This window comes from Pinus tabuliformis, chromosome X, assembly GCF_031772625.1.
Source record: "Pinus tabuliformis cultivar Carrire ecotype Pingquan chromosome X, CPIR1, whole genome shotgun sequence".
NCBI lineage: Eukaryota > Viridiplantae > Streptophyta > Pinopsida > Pinales > Pinaceae > Pinus > Pinus tabuliformis.
This window is the reverse complement of record NC_142308.1, coordinates 632,641,620-632,666,282: the sequence shown is the minus strand read 5'-3', so window position 1 is coordinate 632,666,282 and position 24,663 is coordinate 632,641,620. Positions and strand designations below refer to the sequence as shown.

The 24,663-nt window shown below is 40.8% G+C and overlaps 1 protein-coding gene across 3 annotated transcripts in view; it reads left to right on the top strand.

Annotated features, from left to right (window-relative positions):
• Positions 1 to 24,663, top strand: part of LOC149141582 (uncharacterized) — a 498,683-nt gene that overhangs the window by 53,888 nt on the left and 420,132 nt on the right. For all 3 annotated transcript variants that reach the window (XR_016265175.1, XM_089452912.1, XM_089452913.1), the window contains one exon: positions 306 to 407. Coding sequence is in view for 2 of the 3 variants with exons in the window: in XM_089452912.1 (XP_089309038.1) it covers positions 306 to 407 (102 nt within the window). In the remaining variant the exon portion in view is untranslated. The remainder of the gene's footprint in view (positions 1 to 305; positions 408 to 24,663) is intronic.

Here is a 24,663-nt window from a genome sequence, read left to right as displayed (position 1 = left end):
ACACGTACATACATATATATATCTAATTTACCTCCTATATAACCCGATTTCAAAAATATCCCCTGCACCTCCACCAATGAACTCTGGCTACTTAGTATATACCATAAGTGCACAGCCAGTTTGCATGTGTAGCTTTACTCTGCACACAAATGAACTGATTTCCTTAAAGGTGATGTTATTCAAATTGCAATTGCTGATTCTGTGTCTTGCTTTAGGTGATGTTTTTTTTGAATAAATAAAATATGGTATTCTACATTAGGTATTTATTACCTCTTCCTGAAGATTGTTTCTTTTTCTTCCTGCAGTGTTGAAGTGGATGAAACACTTGTCAATGGCTCCTTCAACATGATATTTGTAGGTCACAGCATATCCTTGGCATACAGGAACCACACAAATATTCTTCTAAGGTATTTTTGTCTGAATTTTTGTGTATCTGTTATGGGTGAAACTAGGGAGCAATTTATATTTTGATTCATTGCTATGTGCTGCGGAATCTGTTGCCAGCTTAATCTTAGCACTGTGAGCCATGTTGCAATTTTTTACCGTGTTCTTGATGCATTATTATATGGGGAGACTTCCTATGATTGTATCATTATATCTTCAGACTCCTGGCTTGACCAACATTCTTGGTGGTGAATAGATTGATTAGGGCATCATACCTCTTTTTGGAAGTATCAAGCATTGCAATATAGGGAATAAGATGATCTCTGATGGAGTCCACAATAAGACTCATGGCAGTAATGTCATCCTCCTTAAACTTCTTCTTTCCTGTAGTATCTGCTAGTTCTAAAACTTTCCTTGTCATGATATCCAAAACTTTGTTCTTTGCAAGAATAAGATCAATTCTAAGTTTCCAAGCTCTGAAGTTTGAGGCTCCTTCCAACTTGTTCTCAGATTTCATAGAGGAAGCCATGGATGTGAATGAACAAGAAGGACTTGTTGATCAAAGGTGATCTCAATGTTACTTCCTTCACGAAATCTCTAAGACCATATTAATTTCCTAGGTGCTATATAGACTAGCACAATATTTCTGAAATATTGATAATTAATTTTGATATTGATCTTATGGTTTCTGTTAGGCCCCTTTGATTCCCCCATTACTATTGTCATTGTATCCCTTATTGTTATTATTGTGCCCCTATTGTCCCCATATTGTTATTAGTATGCCCCATGGAAACCCACTATTGTTATTTTTGTGCGCTTATGTTATTACTGTTATGTCAGCTTGATTATATTGTGACCGCTTAGACTCCTATATATAGAAGGGAGGTTTAGTCATTTGTATCATCCAAGAATTGTTCATTTGTGTAATGTAAAGGAGGTTGCCCCCTCGAAGAGACTGAATTATAAGGCGTTGATCTATTTTTTCTATCTTTTTCTGAGCTGGTTTCCTAACATTTGGTATCAGAGCTTTGGATTCTAGGGTTTCGCTGCTCCAAACAGGTCATCGTGGCATTTTCGCTATAACTTTTTTTCTGCGACGTTTCAGAAGCTACAAAAAAAACCCACTTGAGCCGAAATCATTCTGAACTTCGGGCCCGAATTTCAGAGCTTGTCTTGCTATATTTGTGGAGATATAATTTGAGGAAGTTAGGGTTTTTGCAGGCTCTCGAATTACATTCCAAACAGGGGACCTGGGGAAAATCGGCATAACTTTTGTTTTGAACATCAGATTGAAATTTCGCTTAGAAGTTTCAGAAAGAGGACAGCCTGTAGTTTTCTGTGTATCAGTTTCATGTATTAAGGTCGAAACAGTGACACGTGGCACGTCGTACAAGTTCGCTCTACTGAACTAGTCTATAATCAGGTCACCGTGGGAGATTTGGCATAACTCTTCCTTGGAGAATCCAATCTTGATCAGACTTGCGGGGTTAGAAAGAGGACTCAAAGGGCTACCACAAGACGAGATTTCAGATATTCGAGATTCGCAGTTACAGAGATACAACAGATTCAATATCGAGCTCTTACAAAGTGAAAAAAAGGTGTGTAGTTTTTTTAAAATTTTGCATAAGATTGGTTTGAAAAATTAGTTTGAAGGAATTCAAAGGGAATAGTGAAGAATTATTAACATTAATTAATGCCCCGAAGAAAGAAAATGGAAACACCTAGTAAGCAACCTGAAAGCTCTAGCATGACTCGTGAAGAAGAGGAAAAAATGCAACATGATATATCAAAATTACAAGACCAAGTACAACAAATTTCACTCTCACTAAAGGTAAATGAAGCCAAGATGAATGGCATGGAAGCTAATATGAATGGCATGCAAGTTAATATGGATGGCGTGGAAGTTAAGATGAATGGCATGGACGCTAAAATGAATGGCATGGACGATAAGATGGAAGAATTGAAGATAAATTTGAATAAGTTGCTACAAGAAATGGTTACTAATGGTGAAAGGGTAGTAAAGAAAACTCATGATGAGAACAAAAGAAATGTTAATCATGATTTCATAGACTCTAATGTTGGATTGAAGACCCACCATGTTCCAAAAATCGATATGAGAAAGTTTGATGACAAGGATCCCAAAACATGGATACTACAAATGGAGCAATTTTTCGATCTCCATAATGTGCAAAACACACAAAAGGTACGTATTGCAACTTTATATTTGGAACCAAATCAGTTTGTATGGTATTTATGGTTTTGCTCTCGTAAACAAATTGTCACTTGGGCAATTTTTACGGAAGAAATGATTGCACATTATGAGGATACAAAAAGCAACACCTTTTTTAGCCAATTGATAAATCTCAATCAAAAGGGTTCAATGATAGAGCACATTGAGGACTTCCAAAAATTGAACATAAGGGTAAAAGATATTCCAGAGGAGCAGAGGATTGATGTGTTCATAGGGAACTTAATTCACTGGAGAAGGCATTCAGGTTAGCAAGAAAAATGGAAAGCAAAATTATGGCAACTAGGAAGCCTACCACTCACAATTATAAAGATGGGAGTGTTGTTGCCCCTAGCTTTCCACAACCTACAAGGTTGACACCACAACAATTGGAAGAAAAAAGAACAAAAGGGCTTTGTTACAGTTGTGATAGCAAATACACTAAAGGTCACTAGTGTGCTGAGAAGAAATTATTCTACATAGATTGTGAAGAGGAGGAAGAAAATGAACAAGAAATGTCAAAAGAAGAGGATATACTCCAGGAACAAACCCTAGATAAAGAAGAAATGAATCCGACCATATCTTGTAATGCATTGGCTGGAATTACCACTTCTCAAACTATCAAGATAGAAGGACATATCAAGAAGAAAAAGGTAATAGTGTTGATTGATTCGGGAAGTACCCATAATTTTATTCATTGTAAGATAACAAAGGAATGGAATTGCTTCCTATATCCAGCACCAGAGTGTCAAGTGATGGTTGCAAGTGGAGGAACCATAAATTGCTCTGGAAAGTACCATAATATCAAGCTATCCATGGGAGAATATGTATTGAATAGCCAATGCTTGGTGCTGATGTTGTACTAGGAGTCCAATGGCTACAATCCTTGGGTACAATAGCTTTTAATTTTCAAGAACTCTTCATGAAATTTTGTGCGGAAGGAAAGGAAGTTGAATTAAGGGGTATTGCAGGGAAACCAGGAAAGATAATCAAGTCTAACGGTATGATAAAGCTTCTAAAGAAGGAACAACAAGGTGTAATTGCACAATTATGTTCGCTAGAGGTTCCCACATCGAAATCATCTATTTCTCCAGATCTCCAAAAAGTCTTGGACAATCATTTCAAGGTATTTGAGACTCCCAAAGGTCTCCCACCTATTTGTGATCAGGATCATGCTATTCATTTGATTCGAGGAAGTGTTCCACCAAACATCAGAATGTACAGATATCCCTATGCCCAAAAGAGTGAAATTGAACATATGGTTACAGAAATGCTAGAGGCTGGTATAATTCAACCTAGTCAAAGTTCTTTCTCTGCTCCAGTGGTATTGGTGCACAAAAAGGATGGATCATGGCGCATGTGTTCGGATTATAGGGAGCTCAACAAGCTCACTATTAAAGATAAATTTCCCATTCTTGTCATTGATGAATTATTGGATGAATTGCATGGATCAATTTACTTCACGAAGTTGGATCTTCGTTCATGATATCATCAAATCAGAATGAAGACTGAAGACATTCCGAAAACAACATTTAGAACTCTTGAGGGTCATTATGAATTTTTGGTCATGCCTTTTGGCCTTACCAATGCATCTTCTACATTTCAAGGTTTGATGAATTCCATTTTCAAACTTCTTTAAAAAATTTGTGTTAGTATTTTTTGATGATATACTAATCTACAACTAGTCTTGGAAGGATCATGTTGAACATGTTGACAGGGTGCTCAAACTATTGGAGGAGAAACAATTATATGCAAAAAGCTCCAAATGTTTCTTTGGAGACAAGAGGTGGAATATCTGGGTCATATTGTATCTCATGAAGGTGTTAAGGTAGACCCTAGCAAAATTAAAGCTATTAAGAAATGGAAAATCCCCACATCCATAAAGCATATGCGAGGATTTGTCGGGTTGACAGGGTATTATTGCAAGTTTGTTAAGAATTATGGGAGAATAGCAGCACCTCGAACAACAATATTGAAGAAAGATGCATTTTCATGGACTCCAGAAGAAACAAAGGCCTTCGAACATCTTAAAGAGGCAATGTGCCAAGCACCGGCCTTAGCTACGCCGGATTTCACAAAAACCTTTATTGTGGAATGTGATGCTTTAGGAAATGAAATTGGTGCTGTTTTAATGCAAGATGAAAGACCCATTGCTTTCGAAAGTCGTCCAATCAAGGGAAAGTATTTACACAAAGCTATTTATGAGAAGGAAATGTTGGCAATACTACATGCACTTAAGAAATGGCGACCCTACCTAATGGGAAGACACTTCAAGGTAAAAACGGATCATGATAGTCTTAAATACTTTTTAGAACAAAGATTATCTTCTGAAGAGCAACAAAAATGGGTCAAAAAGATGTTGGGTTATGACTTGGAAATCATCTACAAAAAAGGGAAGCAAAATGTTGTGGTAGATGCACTCTCAAGAAAGGATGAGGATGTGAAAGTATTGTTATGCGCCATTTCTATTATCCAACCAGATTGAATAAACGAAGCAAGGAAGGAATGGAAGAATGACGAAGAAGTGTGGGCACTCATTCGAAAGTTACAACAAGATCCCAGTACATCTGATACATTTAGCTGGAAAAGTGATTCGTTATGGTACAAAGATCACTGATACCTATGTAAGAATTCCCAACTCAAACAAAAGATTCTTATGGAATTGCACATTTCTCCCTTAGGAGGGCACTTAGGATTTTTAAAAACTTACCACAGGGTTAAGAAGGAATTTTTTTGGGATGGCCTTAAATCGGATATTCAAAAGTTTGTGGCGGAATGTTTGGTTTGCCAACAAAATAAAGTTGAAACAATTAAGACCCCAGGTATATTACAACTTTTATCCATTCCAAGTCAACGTTGGAGGAGGTTTCAATGGGTTTTGTCAGTGTTGCACACATCGCGATCGGGATTTAATCGGCGCCGGGAAAAAAGCGGAAAAAATCGTTAAAATCGGGAAAAAATCGGAAAAAAGCGGGAAAAAATCGTTTGGCACAAAAATATTCATTTTTTTTCAATTTTTTTCAATTTTTTTAATATCTAAACCATCTACAACATAAAATAAATACATTGACACATAAATATGATAAAAAAACTAATATATAAGATGTTTAATATCATTTCTAGCGCTAAAATCACACATAACATTGAATCATGTCCTGAATAGTAAGTCCTGAGTCCCAAGTCCAACTCAGCCTCAAAATATCAACAAAAAATATGATAATGTATCTCATCATGTCATAATGTCATATACAATAAAATGAAAGTCTAATCCTATTGATTTCCTCTGCCCCTCTTGCGAGAAAATGGCACAACTTTCTCTTTCCCTCTAGATGTAGAAGCTGGTGCCTGTGGTGGTGGAAATGGCAGTGGAGTCTGACGTGCTCTAGAAGCTGAAGAACTAGTAGTAGCAGCTATAGGAGGCTGAGGTGGACGGAGACCACGTCCTCTACTGGTGGTAGTGGTAGCCCGGGTAGGCGGTGTCACCTCCTCCTCCTGCTCCTCCAACTCCTCCTCCTCCTGCTCCTGCTCCTGCTCCTCCTCCTCCTCCTCCTCCCCCTCCTCCTCCCCCTCATCCTGCACTAACCAATCCTCAGTGGGATCCATGAGAGGCCTCTCGGTCTCAACCCTCCATTCAGCAGTGGTGTCAATCCCATCCAATGAGATGGCTTCCGTATCAGGTGTCTTCTCTAGTTGTTTCACCCACAATCGAAGATTGTAGTAGACATAGACCATGTCATTAAGTCTACGGGACTCCAACCTGTACAAAGTTCATGAAATAATAAATTAATAATTAATAATTAATATTATAAAAAAAATATTGTTTAAAACTTTAATGAATTCAAAAATTTATTTGGAAATTTGCAATATTTTAAATGTTTAAGTGTTAACCTATTGCGCTTCTTGTTGTGTATTTTTTCAAATACACTCCAATTGCGCTCACATCCCGAGGAGCTGCATGTTTGGCTGAGGATGCGTATGGCAAGATTTTGCAAAAGGGGTACTCTGCCACCATACATCTTCCACCATGCGTCTACAACAAAATTACAAATAAAATTTTAAATAAACATAAGAAAAAAATGGAATTTGAAGAAACAATGAAATTTGAAACAAAGTTACAAAGTACATACTACAAACTAAAAAATACCTGGCATTTTAACCGTCCTATCAATGACAGCCATATCAAAGCCAAATAAGCCACCTGACAACTTATATTGCTCAATTTGTCTAGAGATCTCCATACGTTCTTCTGAAGATCTCACCATCTTCTGGACACAGGTTAATAATCCTTCCACGACCTCAACATCAAAATTAAACCCACATGCATAAGAAAATGCAGGGTTCAGGAAAAGCCCAGCAGCATGAATGGGACGATGGAGTGTGTTGTTCCATCGCTCATCAATGACCTTCCATAGAAGGAGTTGTCTCTGGAACCCATCATCTCCCTTGTCATCATAGTAGGACCGAATGGCTTCTTTGGCCCTGTCCATGGCTTCATACAAATAGCCCATTGCGGGCTTCTCACCATCTACCAACCGAAGAACCTTTACCAAAGGTTCAGTGACAGCGCACACCTCCTGCACTCCCGCCCAGAAGTCTTCTTGGTATGAAACAAGTCTGCAGACGGCCTCTCCTTCTGGTTTGCGGCTCATTGGCGAAGAACGCCACTCCTCTGAAACAAACATTCTCTTCAAATCCCACATAGAATTCAAGAGGGATTGAAGAGATATGAAACTCGTCGCAAACCGTGTAATGGCGGGGCGCACCAACTCTTTGTTGTTGGTGCATTTTCTCATCAAGCTAAGCACAGATGTGTGATTGTAAATAAATTTTGTGATGGTTTTTGATGAGTCAACAGCCTCTTTGACAAAGGGAATTTTCCCTATGTCCTCTAACATCAAATCAATACAATGGGCAGCACAAGGTGTCCAAAATAAAGTAGGATGCCTGTCCATAAGCATTCTACCAGCAGCAACATAATTTGCAGCGTTGTCCGTTATGACTTGGACAACATTTTCTGCACCCACCTCCAAAATAAACACATCCAGCAAATCACATAAATTTTTTGCATCTTTGATTTGATGAGTTGCATCAACAGATTTGATAAACATAGTCCCCAAGGGACAACTAACCAAGAAGTTTATAAGGGTTCTCCCCTTTTGGTCAGTCCAACCATCTGACATAACAGTGCATCCTGTTTGTGCCCATGATGCCCTAAAATCCTCCAATCTTTGGGTGCAGTCACGCTTTTCATCTTGAAGAAGCCGGCCTCTGAAATCATGAAGAGAAGGGAGTTTGTACCCCGGGCCAACACTGGCAACAGCATCAAGAGTAGGTTGGAAAAATGGATTATTCCTTATAATGCTGAAAGGAATATCACTCCAGAGGAGAAATTTTGTCATCAACTTGTCAGCTTTTTCTTTTTCAGTTCTTTTCATCATTGAACCGATAGTTGGTTGTGAACCAGGTGTGGTTCGAGGAACAAAATATGATGATGCAGCAAACGGATTGACTGACGCTGCAGTAGAACCTGTGCCACTTGGCCCACTTCCTTCAACTGACCTTTTTAGTTGCCTTTTGAGTTCTTCTTTGGCGTCTCTAGTGTGCTCTAATTCTCCCAATGCTCTCATGGCTTTTTGGATAATTTCAGCATTTGTCTTTAGACAGGGCCCCACATCACGTCCAGGGATTTGTGCAAGGTGGAACTTCAACCTGTACACCCCCCCGAATATTTCCTTTCCACACAACTTGCAATACAAGTTTTGTCTATCATTCGGAGTTTTAGGGTCACCATATTCCCAGAAAGGATCCAATTTCCTTGGCATGTTTGTTTTTGAATTTTGAATTTGCAAACCTATGGAAAAATAAGGATTAGGAAATAGGAATTTAGGATTACATAAATGATAATAGTAAATACAAATTACAATTTAGCATTTGCAAAATTACAAGCTAATTATTTCCAAAATCCCAATTTCTAAACCCAAGTCACCCAACCAAATGCCAAAAAACAATGAAAAATAAAAAAAAATAAACAATGTTTAAAGAAAATGAGAAAATAAAAATCAAAAATTGGTTCTCATAGTCATAACAAATAACCCATCCCAAATCAATGAAAAATTTCCAAAAATTCTTTAAAAACAATGAAAAACAAAGTTTTTATTGAACCAAAACAAAAAAAAATTAATCTACATACCTGGTTTATGGACAAATTGGCGATCTTGGCTTGGATTCCTCCTAAAATCGCTTCGATTCGCTCCCACAACCGACGGCAACCCTCTCCCTCCCTTCTTCTCCTTCTCCTCCGCGGCGGACTGCTGAATGAATAAAAAAAAAATCGTTTTTTCCATATAAAACCCCGCTGCCCGCGCCCCCCGCGATTTTAACCGAAAAAATCGCGATTTTATCGAAAAAATCGCTATAAAAAAAAATGGGCGATTTTTTCGATAAAAATCGCGCTTTGAATCGGCAAATTTAAAAAATCGCGATTTTCCGATTTTATCGCGATGTGTGCAACACTGGGTTTTGTTACAGGTTTACCCAAGTCCGAAGGAAAGAGTGTCATCATGGTGGTAGTTGACAGACTTACCAAGTATGCACCTTTTGTGCATTATCACATCCATTTAAAGCCAGTACAGTTTCTACTGCATTTATGGAAACAATTCAAAAGCTACATGGAAACCCAAAGATTATTGTAAGTGACAGAGATCCCATTTTCACTAGAAATTTTTGGACAGAATTATTTTCTTGTCTCGGTACTCAGTTAGCTCATAGCTTATCTTATTATCCTGAATTTGATGGGAAAACTGAGATAGTAAACAAATGTTTCGAAAGTTATCTTCATTGCTTTGTATCTGATAAACAGACACAATGGGTCAAATGGTTGCCTCTGGCTGAATGGTGGTATAACACTTCCTTCCATACTGCAACAAAAATGACCCCTTTATGGCACTTTATGGATATCATCCACCATCCATCACATCATATTTAAGAGAAAATTCTAAGGTTCAAGAAGTGGAACATCACATCGAGCATCAACAACAAGTTCTCCAACTCTTAAAGGATAACCTCACGTTGGCACAGAATAGAATGAAACAACAGGCAGATCAACATTGAAGCGAAAGAAGTTTTGATGTAGGTGACTGAATATTCTCACGGCTACAACCATATAAACAAATGTCCCTCAAGCAAGCTAAGAAGGATAATAAATTATCACCAAAGTATTATGGTCCGTCAAGGTATTGCAAAAGATTGGTACTATGGCATACAAATTGGAGCTTCCTGCAGCTTCCCAAGTGCACCCACTTTTCCATGTTTCATGTTTAAATAAGGTTATAGGTGACAAGCTGCCAGTTCAAACAATATTGCTAGAACTTGACGAGGAAGGAAAAATCATATTGGAACCGGAAGCAGTCACAGAAGCAAGAACTCGGCAGCTACGAAATTGATCAATTTCGGAGTATCTCATCAAGTGGAAGAACTTATCCGCTGAAGATTCTACATGGGTGGTGAAAATTTTATACAGAAGCATCCATAACTACTTAAGCATTGAGGACAACGCTTTTCGGAAGGAGAGGGGCATGTTAGGCCCCTATAATACTAGTGATTCCCCCATCACTATTGTCATTGTATCCCTTATTGTTATTATTGTGCCCCTATTGTCCCCATATTGTTATTAGTATGCCCCATAGAAACCCACTATTGTTATTTTTGTGTGCTTATGTTATTACTGTTATGTCGAATTGATTATATTGTGACCCCTTAGACTTCTATATATCGAAGGGAGGTTTAGTCATTTGTATCATCCAAGAATTGTTCATTTGTGTAATGTAAAAGAGGTTGCCCCCTCGAAGAGGTTGAATTCTAAGGTGTTGATCTATCTTTTCTATCTTTTTGTGAGCTGGTTTCCTAACCGTTTCTCCAAAGGTGATCTCAATGTTCATTCCTTCATGAAATCTCTAATACCATATTAATTTTCTAGGTGCTATATAGTCTAGCACAATATTTCTGAAATATTGATAATTACTTTTGAAGTTGATCTTCTCTTAATTTTTTCCAATATATCATTCAATAATTATACTTTAGAAATTCAACCATACAAGAACAGTAGAACAATAGAGATCACAATGCACAAAGAGAAGACAATTTACTTTGGGAAAACCCACCAAGGGGAAAAACCCAACAACCTTTTTAATAGAGAAATTCTTCTGTTCAACAAGAGACCAACCTAGACCTATGGTTAAACCATAGTATTCAAAACCAAAACCAGTGACCAGACTGGTCCACTAATCAAACTGAGTTTCACACTGTAAACAGTCAAACCGGGACTGATTAGATCTCAATGAATCGGTTTTGAAAAAAATACATGAATAATTATTTTTTAATGAAAAAAACTATTTTTAAGATTTAAAACCATGATTCCAAACCAATAGAGGCAAAATATGCAAATTTTGCTCATATATTACCATGTAAAGGTGAACATATCAAAATGGCACCAAGTGTAATACATATTATCGACAAAATCTATAATCAATGAGGCTCTAAATGGACTATAAAGTCCAAAAACAATGCTACAAGCTATGCGGCGATTGGCTTACAAGCTACTACAAGACCACAAGTCTACATATCAGTGATCAACATGGTCATTCCTCATCATGATCAAAGTCATCACCACTACAAGACACAGGATCATCAACAGGAGCTGCATAAACATCATCTGGGTCATGTTGAAGGAAATGTAACTAGGTTTGGTCTTCATAAATGTACTTTTGATATTTGTATTTATTCAAGAAAAGAAATATTATTTTTATAATATATGTCAATGAGTTTCTTGCTCATTGAAATAGGTCTAGCACATGTTAAAGTGCTATAGGTGAGTCAAATACTCAAAAGAAAATGTTGAAGACCTTAAGGGCATGTTACTATAGGTATACTTATGTATTAGAGTCAAAGAAGTCACCTCCAAGCAAAGTCAAGTCTCCTCCAAAGCAAAGACACCACCAAAGAAGCCATCCGAAGCGAAGATAGCAAGTCGGCGGATTGTCGGCCTACAAACAGTCTTCAAGTCAGCCTTCTAGTCGGCCTAAAAGGAGGGACAATCCTCTATCCATAGAGGTTGTCCACTCCACTATAACGTCAAAAAATTACCTTTGAAATCAGCGAAGGTAGGAAGCCGAGTAAAGGGTAAAGACGGACGAAGAAGTGGTCTCCAAGAGCAGCGAAGAAGAAGGGTACAAAACCGAAGTCAAGAGGACTGTTTTCTAGGGTAGAAAACAGTCACACGTGCGAGAAACAGGAGCAACCCTACAGTCATAATTGCAGCAATATAACAATCCTTAATTTTTCTTTGTGTGGGCTAGAACGTAAGGCCTACAAGGCCTCCTACTCAAGCAAAGAAAACTCTCTCTCAAGCGAAGGTGAAAGGGCCCTAATTCACAAGGATACCTTCCACATGTGCGAAGGTCTAGAGCTGCTGTACAGTCACTTCAGTGTACACCTTCATCTCAAGAAGGATCTCATTTGGTTGAAAGAAGGAAGGTGTCTACATAAGTAAAGGATATCTCTAAGTATAGAAGAGAAGCATCTCATTTAGAGCTCACATAAACAAGGTCTATCTACAGCTAGAAGGAGGACGAAGTGCCAGGGAACGAAGTGCCGAAGGAAGAAAGACTAAGTGCCGAGAAACAAAGTGCAAAAAGGAGGAAGGACTTGACTTGTGCTTGGAGGACATTCTAGTCAAGGGTCTAGGGTTTGGCATTGATCAATAAGAAGCTTCAATAAGAGAAACTTACTAAAGGGTTTTCCTCTCAAGAGAAGAGAGGCTTTGGCCCTGGCAGAGAGCCAACATCTTGTGTTCTTGTTCTTATGTTTTTGGTAGCAGTTTTATGAAGTACGCACACATGCATTAATAAGAAGAAGAAGATTAAGCTAACAAGAATTGTGAAAAGACTCCACAAATTCTTATCAAGTTAAGAAGAATCACAATACACCTAATTGCCCTTGATTCTTCAACATGGTACAGAGCTAAGGTGACACATGAAGGAAAGGGCATCTCAAGAACACTCATCAAGGAAGGACATCTACAAAAGTTGAAGCATCAAACCAAGAACTCTCAATCACATCAAAGGACAAGAAGTTCTACCATTTATTATTCATCAAGGAAGACTACAAAGCAAGAAGAAGGGCCTTACACAAAGGCACCTACAAGAAGAGCAAATCAAAGCAGGACCCACATCAAGCTACAAGTCATCAAGCAACTCTCATCATCAAGTCAAGTCCACTTTGAGAAAGCAACTTGAAGAACATCAAGATCTAAGGAAGGAAAACCATCAAGTATTCAAGGAGAAAGCAAGTCTACTACATCTCAAAATCTATCAAGTAAGTATATGTCCGCTTCTGAATATATATCAATGTCTTTTTGCAAGGAAGTCAATAAATTGGTAGGTACCAATAACTTTCTTGCATGGAAGAAGAGGACTGATTTACTTCTCAAGGAGAATAAACTCCTAGAACACATCAAAGGGAATGTTACTATTCTTGCTAAGAAACAATCTCAAGCCTTAGCCAAGTACAGTAAGGATGAGACAAGAGCTCAAAGGATTCTAATAGAATCCATCCAAGACTCTCTCATTCCTTATGTCTCCAAACTTGAAACATCAAAAGAAATCTATGATAAACTAGTAGAGCTATTTTCGGTAACCACAACTGGAGAAGTGATATCTCTACGAAATGAATTGTACAAGATGGAGATATCAAAGGAAGGAATAGCTCCCTACTTCATGAAGATCTCTGAGATGCGGGATCAACATTAAGAGCTAGGGGAAATCATGTCCGACAGAGAAATGACAGCCGTAGTACATGCTCTACTTGAGGATTGGGGCAACTTCACATCAAGCATATATGCAAAGAAGGAAGCCACCCCACTAAGTGAAATATGGTCTCTATGCAAGATAGAGGAAACAAGACTTAAAGCAAAAGAAGATGTGGGATCAAAGGAGCAAGCTTTTGCTACCATGGCCAAGAGAAAGGGAAAATTTGGCAAATTTGGTTCACAAAGAACAAACAACAAAGATATGTCCAAAATCCAATGCTATGGATGCCAAGAATATGGAAACTACAAACGGAATTGTCCTAAACTAAAGAAGGACAACAACAACAAAAGAAAACGAGAAGAAGCTCATGTGGCTCAAGAAATGGAAGAAGAAGACAAGAAGCAAAAGAAGGAAGATCCTTTAGATCTCTACAATGACTAAGTCTACTTCTTTACTTAAAGTCTTCTTTCAAAGTTTTGAGTAGTATAGGAGCATGTAGGAATAGAATAAAATTGCATGGCTAGAAACATCTTCTAGAATCTAGAAGCATGATGTACATAGAGTTCGAAATACTCATGCAGAAGGAGCATTTATAAATAGAACAAAATGTATGGTTAGAAATATCTTCTAGAATATAGGAGCATGGTAGATATAGCTCAAGATATTCATGTAGAAGGAGCATACCTAGTATAGGACCTCATCCACAACAAAAGAAAATTGATCATGATCAAGAATCTTAGAAGACCTACATCATCAAAAGGAAAGAAACATTTGCAGGGTAAGGGTCTTTAAGATCCTATGATGGAATCTTCAAAAGAGGATTCATAAAAAAAGCAGATGTCTCATTGGGAATCCCATTCATGGGATTCAAGGAAAGGACGATATACAGACAAGCTAAGATGAAGCAAGAAGTGGCACACCAAGGACAACCAAATGAAGCTAAGATGATCAAAGGAGAATCAAAATGAGGTATGTATGCATCAAAGTTTAGTCATGTTATTCTATGTATATTATTGAGTCATGGGAATAGTTCTATGACATGATCGAGTATGAAAGAATCTCTTTCACCAATGACATGCTCGAAGGCATGTACTACAATGAAATGAAGGTCAACAAAAGGAAATACTCACATGAGGAGTATAATGTTGGAATTTCTAAGTCTGACACGTTAGAAACCCTTCATGCACTTTACTGATTTATTCCTACCTACTTGTTCTGTTAATTAACAAGTTATTTACCATGTAAATACTGGAAATAAATACAAGTACATGCTCAACACATTACAGATCATCAACTGAAGGAAACAGAAACAAGCACACAAATGACACCGTTATTTTTGGACTAATGTCCCCGGAAAAACCCAATGCGGGAAAACTGGTGTAGCTATCTGAGGGTTTGATTTATTAAGCAGTTTTAGAATACAATCTGGGTGCCAAATCCGGCTCACCCAACAGAGAAAAATCTCGGCAGTAGTACCTCTCCTTCGGAGACAGATGCTCCGCTGAAACCCCGGATAAACACTCCGGCAACTCCTCAGCTCTAATCTGCTGCACAAAAAACCCTAGCGTCAGCCTCTAGGGACTGCGTCAGCCTCTTCTGCCCTCTGCATCAGCTTTCCCGGCAGTTCCGACAGTTCCCAGCAGTTTCGGCTGTTCCCGGCAGTTCTGGCTTCTGCCGTCTGCATTAGCTTTCCTGGCAGTTCCCAGCAGTTTTGGCTGTTCTCGGCAGTTCTGGTTTCTGCCCTCTGCGTCAGCTTTCCCGACAGTTCCGATAATTCTTGAAAGTTTTGGCTTCTGCCCTCTACGTCAGCTTTCCCGACAGTTCAGGCAGTTCTCGACAGTTTCAGCTGTTCCCGACAGTTCCGGCTTCTGCCCTCTGCGTCAGCTTTCCCAGTTGTTCCGACAGCTCCCGACAGTTCTGGCAGTTCCGACTTCTGCCCTCTGTGTCAGCTTTCCTGACTGATGTGTTGATCCTCCCGGCACTATCTCTGCCTCTCTGCTTCTGTATTCACTGCCCCTTAGCTGCAACTCCAAATCACTCTCTCAAATTTCTTAGCAAACCCATCCCCAAAAAGTTGAAATCTTGATCTCTTGGTGTGTTCTCCAAGTGACCCTCAAGCCTCCTCTTATACTTTTCTTGTTGACAAATCAACGACCGAGATTAAGTCCCTAATCAACGGCTAAGATTAGATCTGGCTTGATCCATGACTTTTGGACCATTCTAACATAGTTTTATATTAATTCACATTAATATTTTATTTTCCCTAAGTTTAGACTTAGGGACTTCATTAAAAATATTAATTATTTTAATATCTCCCAAACTGTTTAGAATCTGCCCAAACCCTTTCTGGGTATTGGAGATCTCATGTGCCTTAGCCTCTCCACCAATTTTCGTGGCTAGAGCACATCCGATGCTACCCCAAATCAACACTCCCTCTTAGCGAGGACTGTGCTCTAGCAATACTCCTCACTGAGCATCACCCTGATCATCTGGCATCAGTCCCTGTGCTGATGCTAGGCCTGCTGCCCAACATCCTCTGCATTGTTGCATCCTGTACTGCTACCCATGGCCCTGCCATTGCCACTGTTGCATCCGTACTGCAACCCCCTCTGCATCTGTGCCGCTGCCCATGGCCCTGCCACTGCCATTGCTAACTGCTGCACTGCAACTCAGTTACTGAGAAGTAAGTAACTGATCTCCCAAACCTGACATCTCCATCAGGCTAGAAACACTGCTGATGTTGAAGCTCCCTCTGTCACTGACAAGTGCTCCCTCTCTGACCTCTGCGCTGCTGCAACAACTCTGTGCATCTCGCACCGTTGTACACCTCTCTGTGCCATCCTTCACTGGGGCAACACTCCCGTGCTTCTCGCATTGCTGCCTCATGCTGTCCTAGGAATCCTGCACTGTAGCTCCCTTTGTCGCTCCATCCGCATTCGTCTCTACTGACATCCGCAAGTACTGCTACTCCTCTTCGGGGCTCCCGTAGCAAGGTCTAATCCAAGAGGCTGGGTACCTCGAGGATCTTGCCCCTCATCGCTTGTAGTCTGTTTGACTACAGCTCAATGTCTCCCCACTTCTGGTCAAGTGGTGTGTGAGCACTCATGGCACAGTCATCATTCCTCAAGGCGAAGGCCTTGACACAATGTTTATTTAGAATGGACAGGATCCTAGCCTTCCAAACCAGAAAGTTGGACGCTCCGTTCAGCCTATCCTGATCCCTCAGCCCATTCACGACCATCTCTCTACTCTTCTCTATCGACTCCTTCGAGTCTCTCTACTTCCCGCCTGGAAGTTCTCGGTTCGAGTCCTGTTGAGCCTCTCTACTTCCCGCCTGGAAGTTCTCGATTCGACTCCTCTGAGTCTCTCTACTTCTCGTTTGGAAGTTCTCGGTTCGACTCCTCCGAGTCTCTCTACTTCCCGCCTGGAAGTTCTCTTCTGGAATCCCTTTGAGTTCCGATTTCCCTCTTGGAAATCCTTCTACCAACCGTCAAGTTGCCCCTCTCTGATCGTCTGTGCAACTGCACCATTGATCTGGATTCCTTGGCTAGAAATCTGCCCCGGCAGCAACTCCCTCCCCTTAGTCTTGCCTTGTTAGGTACTGTTCTGACTACAGTACCCCACCAGCTTCACTCTGCAACTTACCCACAACCTCCTAAGCCCCAACAAACTGAAGGTTAGAGCTTCTAGGCTCTGCGCAATCTCGGCACCAGCAAAATTCGCACCTCCTGGCCACAGGCGTTAATCCTTCCTGACTGAGAAAGATGACCGGGCACTACATAGGTCGAGTCTGCTCCCCTCTGCCACTACGCTGATCCTCTTCCCGTCTCAAACTTGATGACGCAGGAACTGCGTCACCCCTTCCTTGCTGCTTCTCTGTTAGGAACAACTTTTGTCACTTGGGACAACTGTTTTCTACTGTTGCTGCTCTGTTCGGCTGATGTCCTCAGTTCTACTGTGATTTGCAATCACCCTTTGATACCATGTTGGAATTTCTAAGTCTGACACGTTAGAAACCCTTCATGCACTTTACTGATTTATTCCTACCTACTTGTTCTGTTAATTAACAAGTTATTTACCATGTAAATACTGAAAATAAATACAAGTACATGCTCAACACATTACAGATCATCAACTGAAGGAAACAGAAACAAGCACACAAATGACACCGTTATTTTTGGACTAATGTCCCCGGAAAAACCCAATGTGGGAAAACTGGTGCAGCTATCTGAGGGTTTGATTTATTAAGTAGTTTCAGAATACAATTTGCGTGCCAAATCCGGCTCACCCAATATAGAAAAATCTCGGTAGTAGTACCTCTCCTTCGGAGATAGATGCTCCGGCTGAAACCCCGGATAAACACTCTGGCAACTCCTCAGCTCCAATCTGCTCCACGAAAAACCCCAACGTTAGCCTCTTCTGCCCTTTGCGTCAGCTTTCCCGACAGTTCTGGCAGTTCCCGATAGTTTTGGCTGTTCTCAACAGTTCTGGCTTCTGCGCTTTGCGTCAGCTTTCCTAGCAGTTTCGACAGTTCCGACATTTCCAATTGTTCCCGGCAGTTCCAGCATCTGCCCTCTGCATCAGCTTTCCCGGCTGCTGCGCTGATCCTCCCGGCACTAACTCTGCCTCTTTGCTTCTGTTTTCACTGCCCCTCAGCTGCAACTCCAGATCACTCTCTCAACTTTCTCAGCAAACCCAGCCCTAGAAAGTCGAAATCTTGATCTCTTGGTGTGTTCTCCAAGTGACCCTCAAGCCTCCTCTTATACTTTTCTCGTTGACAAATCAACTACCGAGATTAAGTCCTTAATCAACGACTAAGATTAGATCTAGCTTGATCCATGACTTTTGAACCATTCTAACACAGTTTTATATTAATTCACATTAATATTTTATTTTCTTTAAGTTTAGACTTAGGGACTTCATTAAAAATATTAATTATTTTAATATTTCCCAAACTGTTTAGAATCTGCCCAAACCCTTTTTGGGTATTGGAGATCTCATGTGCCTTAGCCTCTCCACGAATTCTCGTGGCTAGAGCACATCCGATGCTACCCCAAATCAACATATAAGATTGCTATCTAAGAAGCAAGTGAAGAAGAAATGTTGACTAGTCCTAGAAGCAAGCAATGAAGAAGTGCTCTCACAAGGAACAGAATGTGGTTGACCTATCTATCCAAGAAGAAGCAAATGAAAAAAGAGATCAAGCATGTGAAGAACACCATGATCACAAAGAATCACTATCTGACAAAGATCCATTGAAGACATCTCCCTAAAGAAGGTAGGACAACTTTGACTGAGAAAGGAAAAGATCAAAGGACCCTTGACACCTATGAAGGCCTTGGAGATGTGAAAGGTGCAGATAACTTATTCTACTCTACGAAGATGTCATGATGAAGAAGCCATCTAACAAAAGTACCATTTAATGTTGAAGCAATTTCAAGAAGAATTCATGAAGGGCTACTAGATCAAAGCATGGGAACAAGCATGTACAAAGAAGCATCCATGTGAGGAGTAGTCTGAAGCATAAACAAGATGACAAGGAATAGCCAGATGACAAGAGAACTTGATATATGACAAGAAGGCCACTTTCCACGAAGGAAGCAATGACATGACAAAGAAGGAAGGAAAGTAATTGATGGATGGTGCCCTACAAGGAAGAAGTTCGAACAAAGACTTCATGACATCAAAGGAAAGAAGGAGACCAAGCACCTGAAGGATCCAAGAAGAAGAAGTTGCTGATGAATGGACAAGTCCCTAGCTAAGAGGGAGTTATAACAAGTTCCCAATTACAAAGGAACTTGGACAAGTACCTTGTCAGAGGATACTTGGGCATGTCTTCCTCAATTGAGAGGAAGTGATAGACACAACATTCTTGTCTTCACTTGGGAAGAAAGAATGGGAGGATTGGGTAATCATCTGGCATCTGATACTCTTTGAGGATGTGTAGGGCATCCAAGACAAGAGTAGGCAAGAGGACCGATATTCTTTGAGGGTTGGGAACCCAAGACAAGAATAGTCCTAGAAGGTCATACTCAATGAACACCCGGGTGGGTATGTACCTTGAGAGACAATGACTAAGGTGTCTATAAGTCATTGGTCTCGCCAACATTGTGCTCTGATCTATTGAGAGATAGAGCTGTCAGTCAAGGCCTTGCTGTGGAAACAATGTTGGTTACTATGATGCTATAACAGATGGATTGCCAATCCAGTTTCTCTTATGTGAATTCTTCAAGATTGAAACATAATGATATACCTCGTATTGTTGTATGAATACCTCGCTAGTTAAGAGGAAGTGTTGAAGGAAATGTAACTAGGTTCGGTCTTCATAAATGTAATTTTGATATTTGTATTTATTCAAGAAAAGAAATATTATTTTTATAATATATGTCAATGAGTTTCTTGCTCATTGAAATAGGTGTAGCACATGTTAAAGTGCTATAGGTAAGTCAAATAGTTGTTGATTTGGGGTAGCATCAGATGTGCTCTAGCCATGAAATTTGGTGGGGAGGTTGGGGCACATGAGATCTCCAATACCCAGAAAGGGTTTGGGTAGATTCAAAACAGATTAGGAGATATTAAAATAGTTAATATTTTTAATGGAGTCCCTAAGTCTAAAGTTAGGGAAAATAAAATATTAATGTGTATTAATATGAATCTGTGTTAGAATGGTCCAAAAGACATGGATCAAGCCAGATCTAATTTTGGCCGTTGATTAGGGACTTAATCTCGACCGTTGAGTTGTCAACAGGAAAAGTATAAGAGGAGGCTTGAGGGTCACTTGGAGAAATACACCAGATGATCAGTGATTCTATTCTCTAGAGCGAGGTTTGCTAAGAGAGATAGAATCAGTGATCGAGAGAGCAATTGAGGGGCATTGAGTACAGAGAAACAGAGAAGGCAGAGATTGTGTCGGGAGAGCAGCGCAGCAGCCAAGGAGGGTGACATAGAGCCAGCAAGGGCTCACGCAGGGCCATGCAGAGGCAGCCAAGTGTTGCGCAGAGCACCAGAGGGGCCAGCGCAGCTGACGCAGAGGCTCCCAGAGCTGACGCAGAGCCTCTTGGTGCTGATGCAGGGCCAGTGTGAGATAGAGAGGGGCTGACGCAGTCCAGTTTGGGTAGACGCTGGGGTTGTAGAGTAGTTTTGTGCTGAGGAGCTGTCGGAAGGATTTTCCGGGGTTTCAGCTAGGAGATTTCTCTCAAACTGTGAGGTATAGCTGCTAAGGAAATTCTCTGTTGGGTAAGCCAGTTTCGGCACCCAGATTGTACTCTAATATTGCTTAATAAGAAAACCCTTAGATAGCTGCACTGATTTTCCTGCATTGGGTTTTTCTGGGGACATTGGTCCAAAAATAATGGTGTCATGTAGTGTGTTTGTTCTTGTTTCTTTTAGTTGCTGATCTGTAATATGTTGAGCATGCACTGGTGTTTATTTTCAGTTTTTACTTTGTATATAACTTGTTAAAGAAAAAATAACAAGTAGGTAGGAATAAATCAGAAAAAGTGCATGAAGGGTTTTTAAACTAAGGAAAATTAAAAACTTCAACATGGTAACAGAGCGTGATTGCAGATCACAAGAGGACTAAGAGACATCAGCTGAGCGGAGCAATAGCGGCAGAAAACAGCTGTCCCGAGGTGACATAAGCTATTTCTAGCAGCGCAGAGGCCAAGAAGTGTGACGCAGAGCCAGCCAGAGCCACGTAGAAGAAGCCGGGAGCTGCACAGAGCCTCAGAGAGGCCAGCGTTGCTGACGCAAAGGGCTAGAGGGCTGACACAGGGCATCCTAGGGCTGATGCAGAGCCAGTGTGAGGCAGAGTGGGGTTGATGCAGTTCACAAAGAGGCAGTTGTTGGAGTCTAGAAGGTTGCAGAAATATTGTAGAGTGGAGCTGGTGAGGTACAGAGAGGTGTGCAACGGTGTGAGATGCAGGGAGTTGTTGCAGCGGCGCAGAGGTCAGAGAGAGGGAGCACTTGTCAGCGGTAGAGGGAGGTTCAACATCAGTGGGTGTCTCTAGCCCAACAGGGAGGTCAGTTGGAGGATCAGTTACTTAGTTCTCAGTAACTGAGTTGCAGTGCAACAGTGGGCAGCACGATGCAACATGATGAGAGGAGGTGCAGTGCAAATGCAGTGTTGGGAGAAAGGACCAACAACAACACGGATGCAAAGGGAGCTGTCGTACAGATGCAACAGTGTCAGTGGCAGAACCATGGGCAGCAGTATAGGAGGCAGCAGTGCAGAGGATGGTGGGCACGAAGGCCTAGCATCAGCATAGGTACCGATGCCGGATGATCAGAGTAATACTCAGTAAAGGAGTATTGCTAGAGCACAATCCTTGCTAAGAGGGAGTGTTGATTTGGGGTAGCATCGGATGTGCTCCAGCTACGAAATTTGGTGGAGAGGTTGGGGCACATGAGATCTCCAATACCCAGAAAGGGTTTGGGCAGATTCTAAATAGATCAGGAGATATTAAAATAATTAATATTTTTAATGGAGTCCCCAAGTCTAAACTTAGGGAAAATAAAATATTAATGTGTATTAATATGAAACTGTGTTAGAATGGTCCAAAAGACATGGATCAAGCCAGATCTAATCTTAGCCGTTGATTAGGGACTTAATCTCGGCCGTTGACTTGTTGACAGGAAAAGTATAAGAGGAGGCTTGAGGGTCACTTGGAGAAATACACCAGATGATCAGTCATTCTATTCTCTAGAGCAGGGTTTGCTAAGAGAGATAGAATCAGTGATCGGGAGAGTAGCTGAGGGGAATTTAGTACAGAGAAATAGAGAAGGCAGGGATTGTGCCGGGAGAGCAGCGCAACAACCATGGAGGGTGACGCAGAGCCAGCAAGGGCTCACGCAGGGCCACACAGAGGCAGTCAAGTGCTGCGCAGAGCACCAGAGGGGCCAGCGCGGCTGACGCAGAGGCTCCCAGAGCTGACGCAGGCTTAGAAAGGCTGACGCAGGGCCAACGTGAGACAGAGAGGGGCTGACGCAGTCCATTTTGGGCAGACGCTGGGGTTGTAAAGCAGTTTTGTGCTGAGGAGCTGCTGGAAGGATTTTCCAGGGTTTCAGCCAGGAGATTTCTCTCAAACTGTGAGGTATAGCTGCTAAGGAAATTCTCTGTTGGGTAGGCCAATTTTGACACCCAGATTGTACTATGATATTGCTTAATAAGAAAACCCTCAGATAGTTGCACAGGTTTTCCCGCATTGGGTTTTTCCGGGGACATTGGTCCAAAAATAATGGTGTCATGTGGTGTGTTTGTTCTTGTTTCTTTTAGCTGCTGATCTGTAATATGTTGAGCATGCGCTGGTGTTTATTTTCAGTATTTACTTTGTAAATAACTTGTTAAAGAAAAAATAACAAGTAGGTAGGAATAAATCAGAAAAAGTGCATGAAGGGTTTCTAAACTAAGGAAAATTAGAAACTTTAACAATAGTTAAAAGAAAATGTTGAAGACCTTAAGGGCATGTTACTATAGGTACACTTATGTATTAGAGTCAAAGAAGTCACCTCCAAGCAAAATCAAGTCTCCTCCAAAGCAAAGACACCACCAAAGAAGCCATCCAGAGCAAAGATAGCAAGTCGGCCTACACACAATCTTCAAGTCAGCTTTCTAGTCGGCCTAAAAGGAGGGACAATCCTCTATATATAGAGGCTGTCCACTCAACTATAACGTCAAAAAATTACCTCTGAAATCAGCGAAGGTAGGAAGCCAAGTAAAGGGCAAAGAAGGACGAAGAAGTGGTCTCCAATAGCAGCGAAGAAGAAGGGTACAAAACTGAAGTCAAGAGGACTGTTTTCTAGGGTAGAAAACAGTCACACGTGCGAGAAACAGGAGCAACCCTACAGTCATAACTATAGCAATATAATGGTCCTAAATTTATCTTTGTTTGGGCTAGAAAGTAAGGCCTGCAAGGCCTCCTACTCAAGCAAATAAAACTCTCTCTCAAGCGAAGGTGAAAGGGCCCTAATTCACAAGGATACCTTCCACACGTGTGAAGGTCTAGAGCTACTGTACAGTCACTTCAGTCTACACCTTCATCTCAAGAAGGATCTCATTTGGTTGAAAGAAGGAAGGTGTCTACATAAGTAAAGGATATCTCTAAGTATAGAAGAGAAGCATCTCATTTAGAGCTCACATAAACAAGGTCTATGTAAAACTGGAAGAAGGAGGACGAAGTGCCGAAAGAAGAAAGACTAAGTGCCTGGAAACAAAGTGCAGAAAGGAGGAAGGACTTGACTTGTGATTGGAGGACATTCTAGTCAAGGGTCTAGGGTTTGGTATTGATCAATAAGAAGCTTCAATAAGACAAACTTACTAAAGGGTTCTCCTCTCAAGATAAGAGAGGTTTTGGCCCGGTAGAGAGCTAACATCTTGTGTTCTTGTTCTTATGCTTTTGGTAGCAGTTTGATGAAGTACACACACATGCATTAATAAGAAGACGAAGATTAAGCTAACAAGAATTGTGAAAAGACTCCACAAAGTGTTATCAAGTTAAGAAGAATCACACTACACCTAATTGCCCTTGATTCTTCAACAGATCATAGTCTAAGGATGCCTTATCCTTGTTACCCACCATCCGTGGGTAGTATCCATAAGAGAAATTTTTTCTCCTAGATGGTCCTCAACCGGCAGCCAACAACCCCTTGCAGCCACCAGATAGCTCAATGTGCTGTTGTCTCCACCACTTGAGCCAACCATATGGTCCCTCGCCCATCTGTTATGATTGTATGTTTGAAGATGGGCCTCCCGACCACGAAGGTATGTCGTTTCATTGGTATAGTTAATTAATTATGTTTACTTATCATGGACACTTTTGGGCATGGATTGGTGGGGGATTTGGCAGAAAGAGTGGGCTAGGTCTGTACTCTTGTCTTATCTGCCCGATTTGGTGGTTAGCCTTGTATCCTAGTCCCATGGGATCTTCTTTACTGGCTATTAGCTTTAGGGCTAACACTACATGGGAAGTCCCGATTTTGGTTGCGTGGTCCCGCTTCCCAACACCATATACATCACTCCCCTTCGTTCATTTTAACCCCATTTATCACTCCCCCATCCGGGTCCACATTTGTCCACTGGGTCCACAAAGGGTTAGCTTCCCCCCCCCTTGCCTACACCTTGGGTTGGGCCTGGAACAATGCCCCAGAGGTTGATGTAGCTAAAAAGAAAAGAAAAAGCATATTTTGGCCACTTTCAATAGGAAATGTACCACAAAATGCAAAAGATGGTCGGGACATAGAAATTTAGCA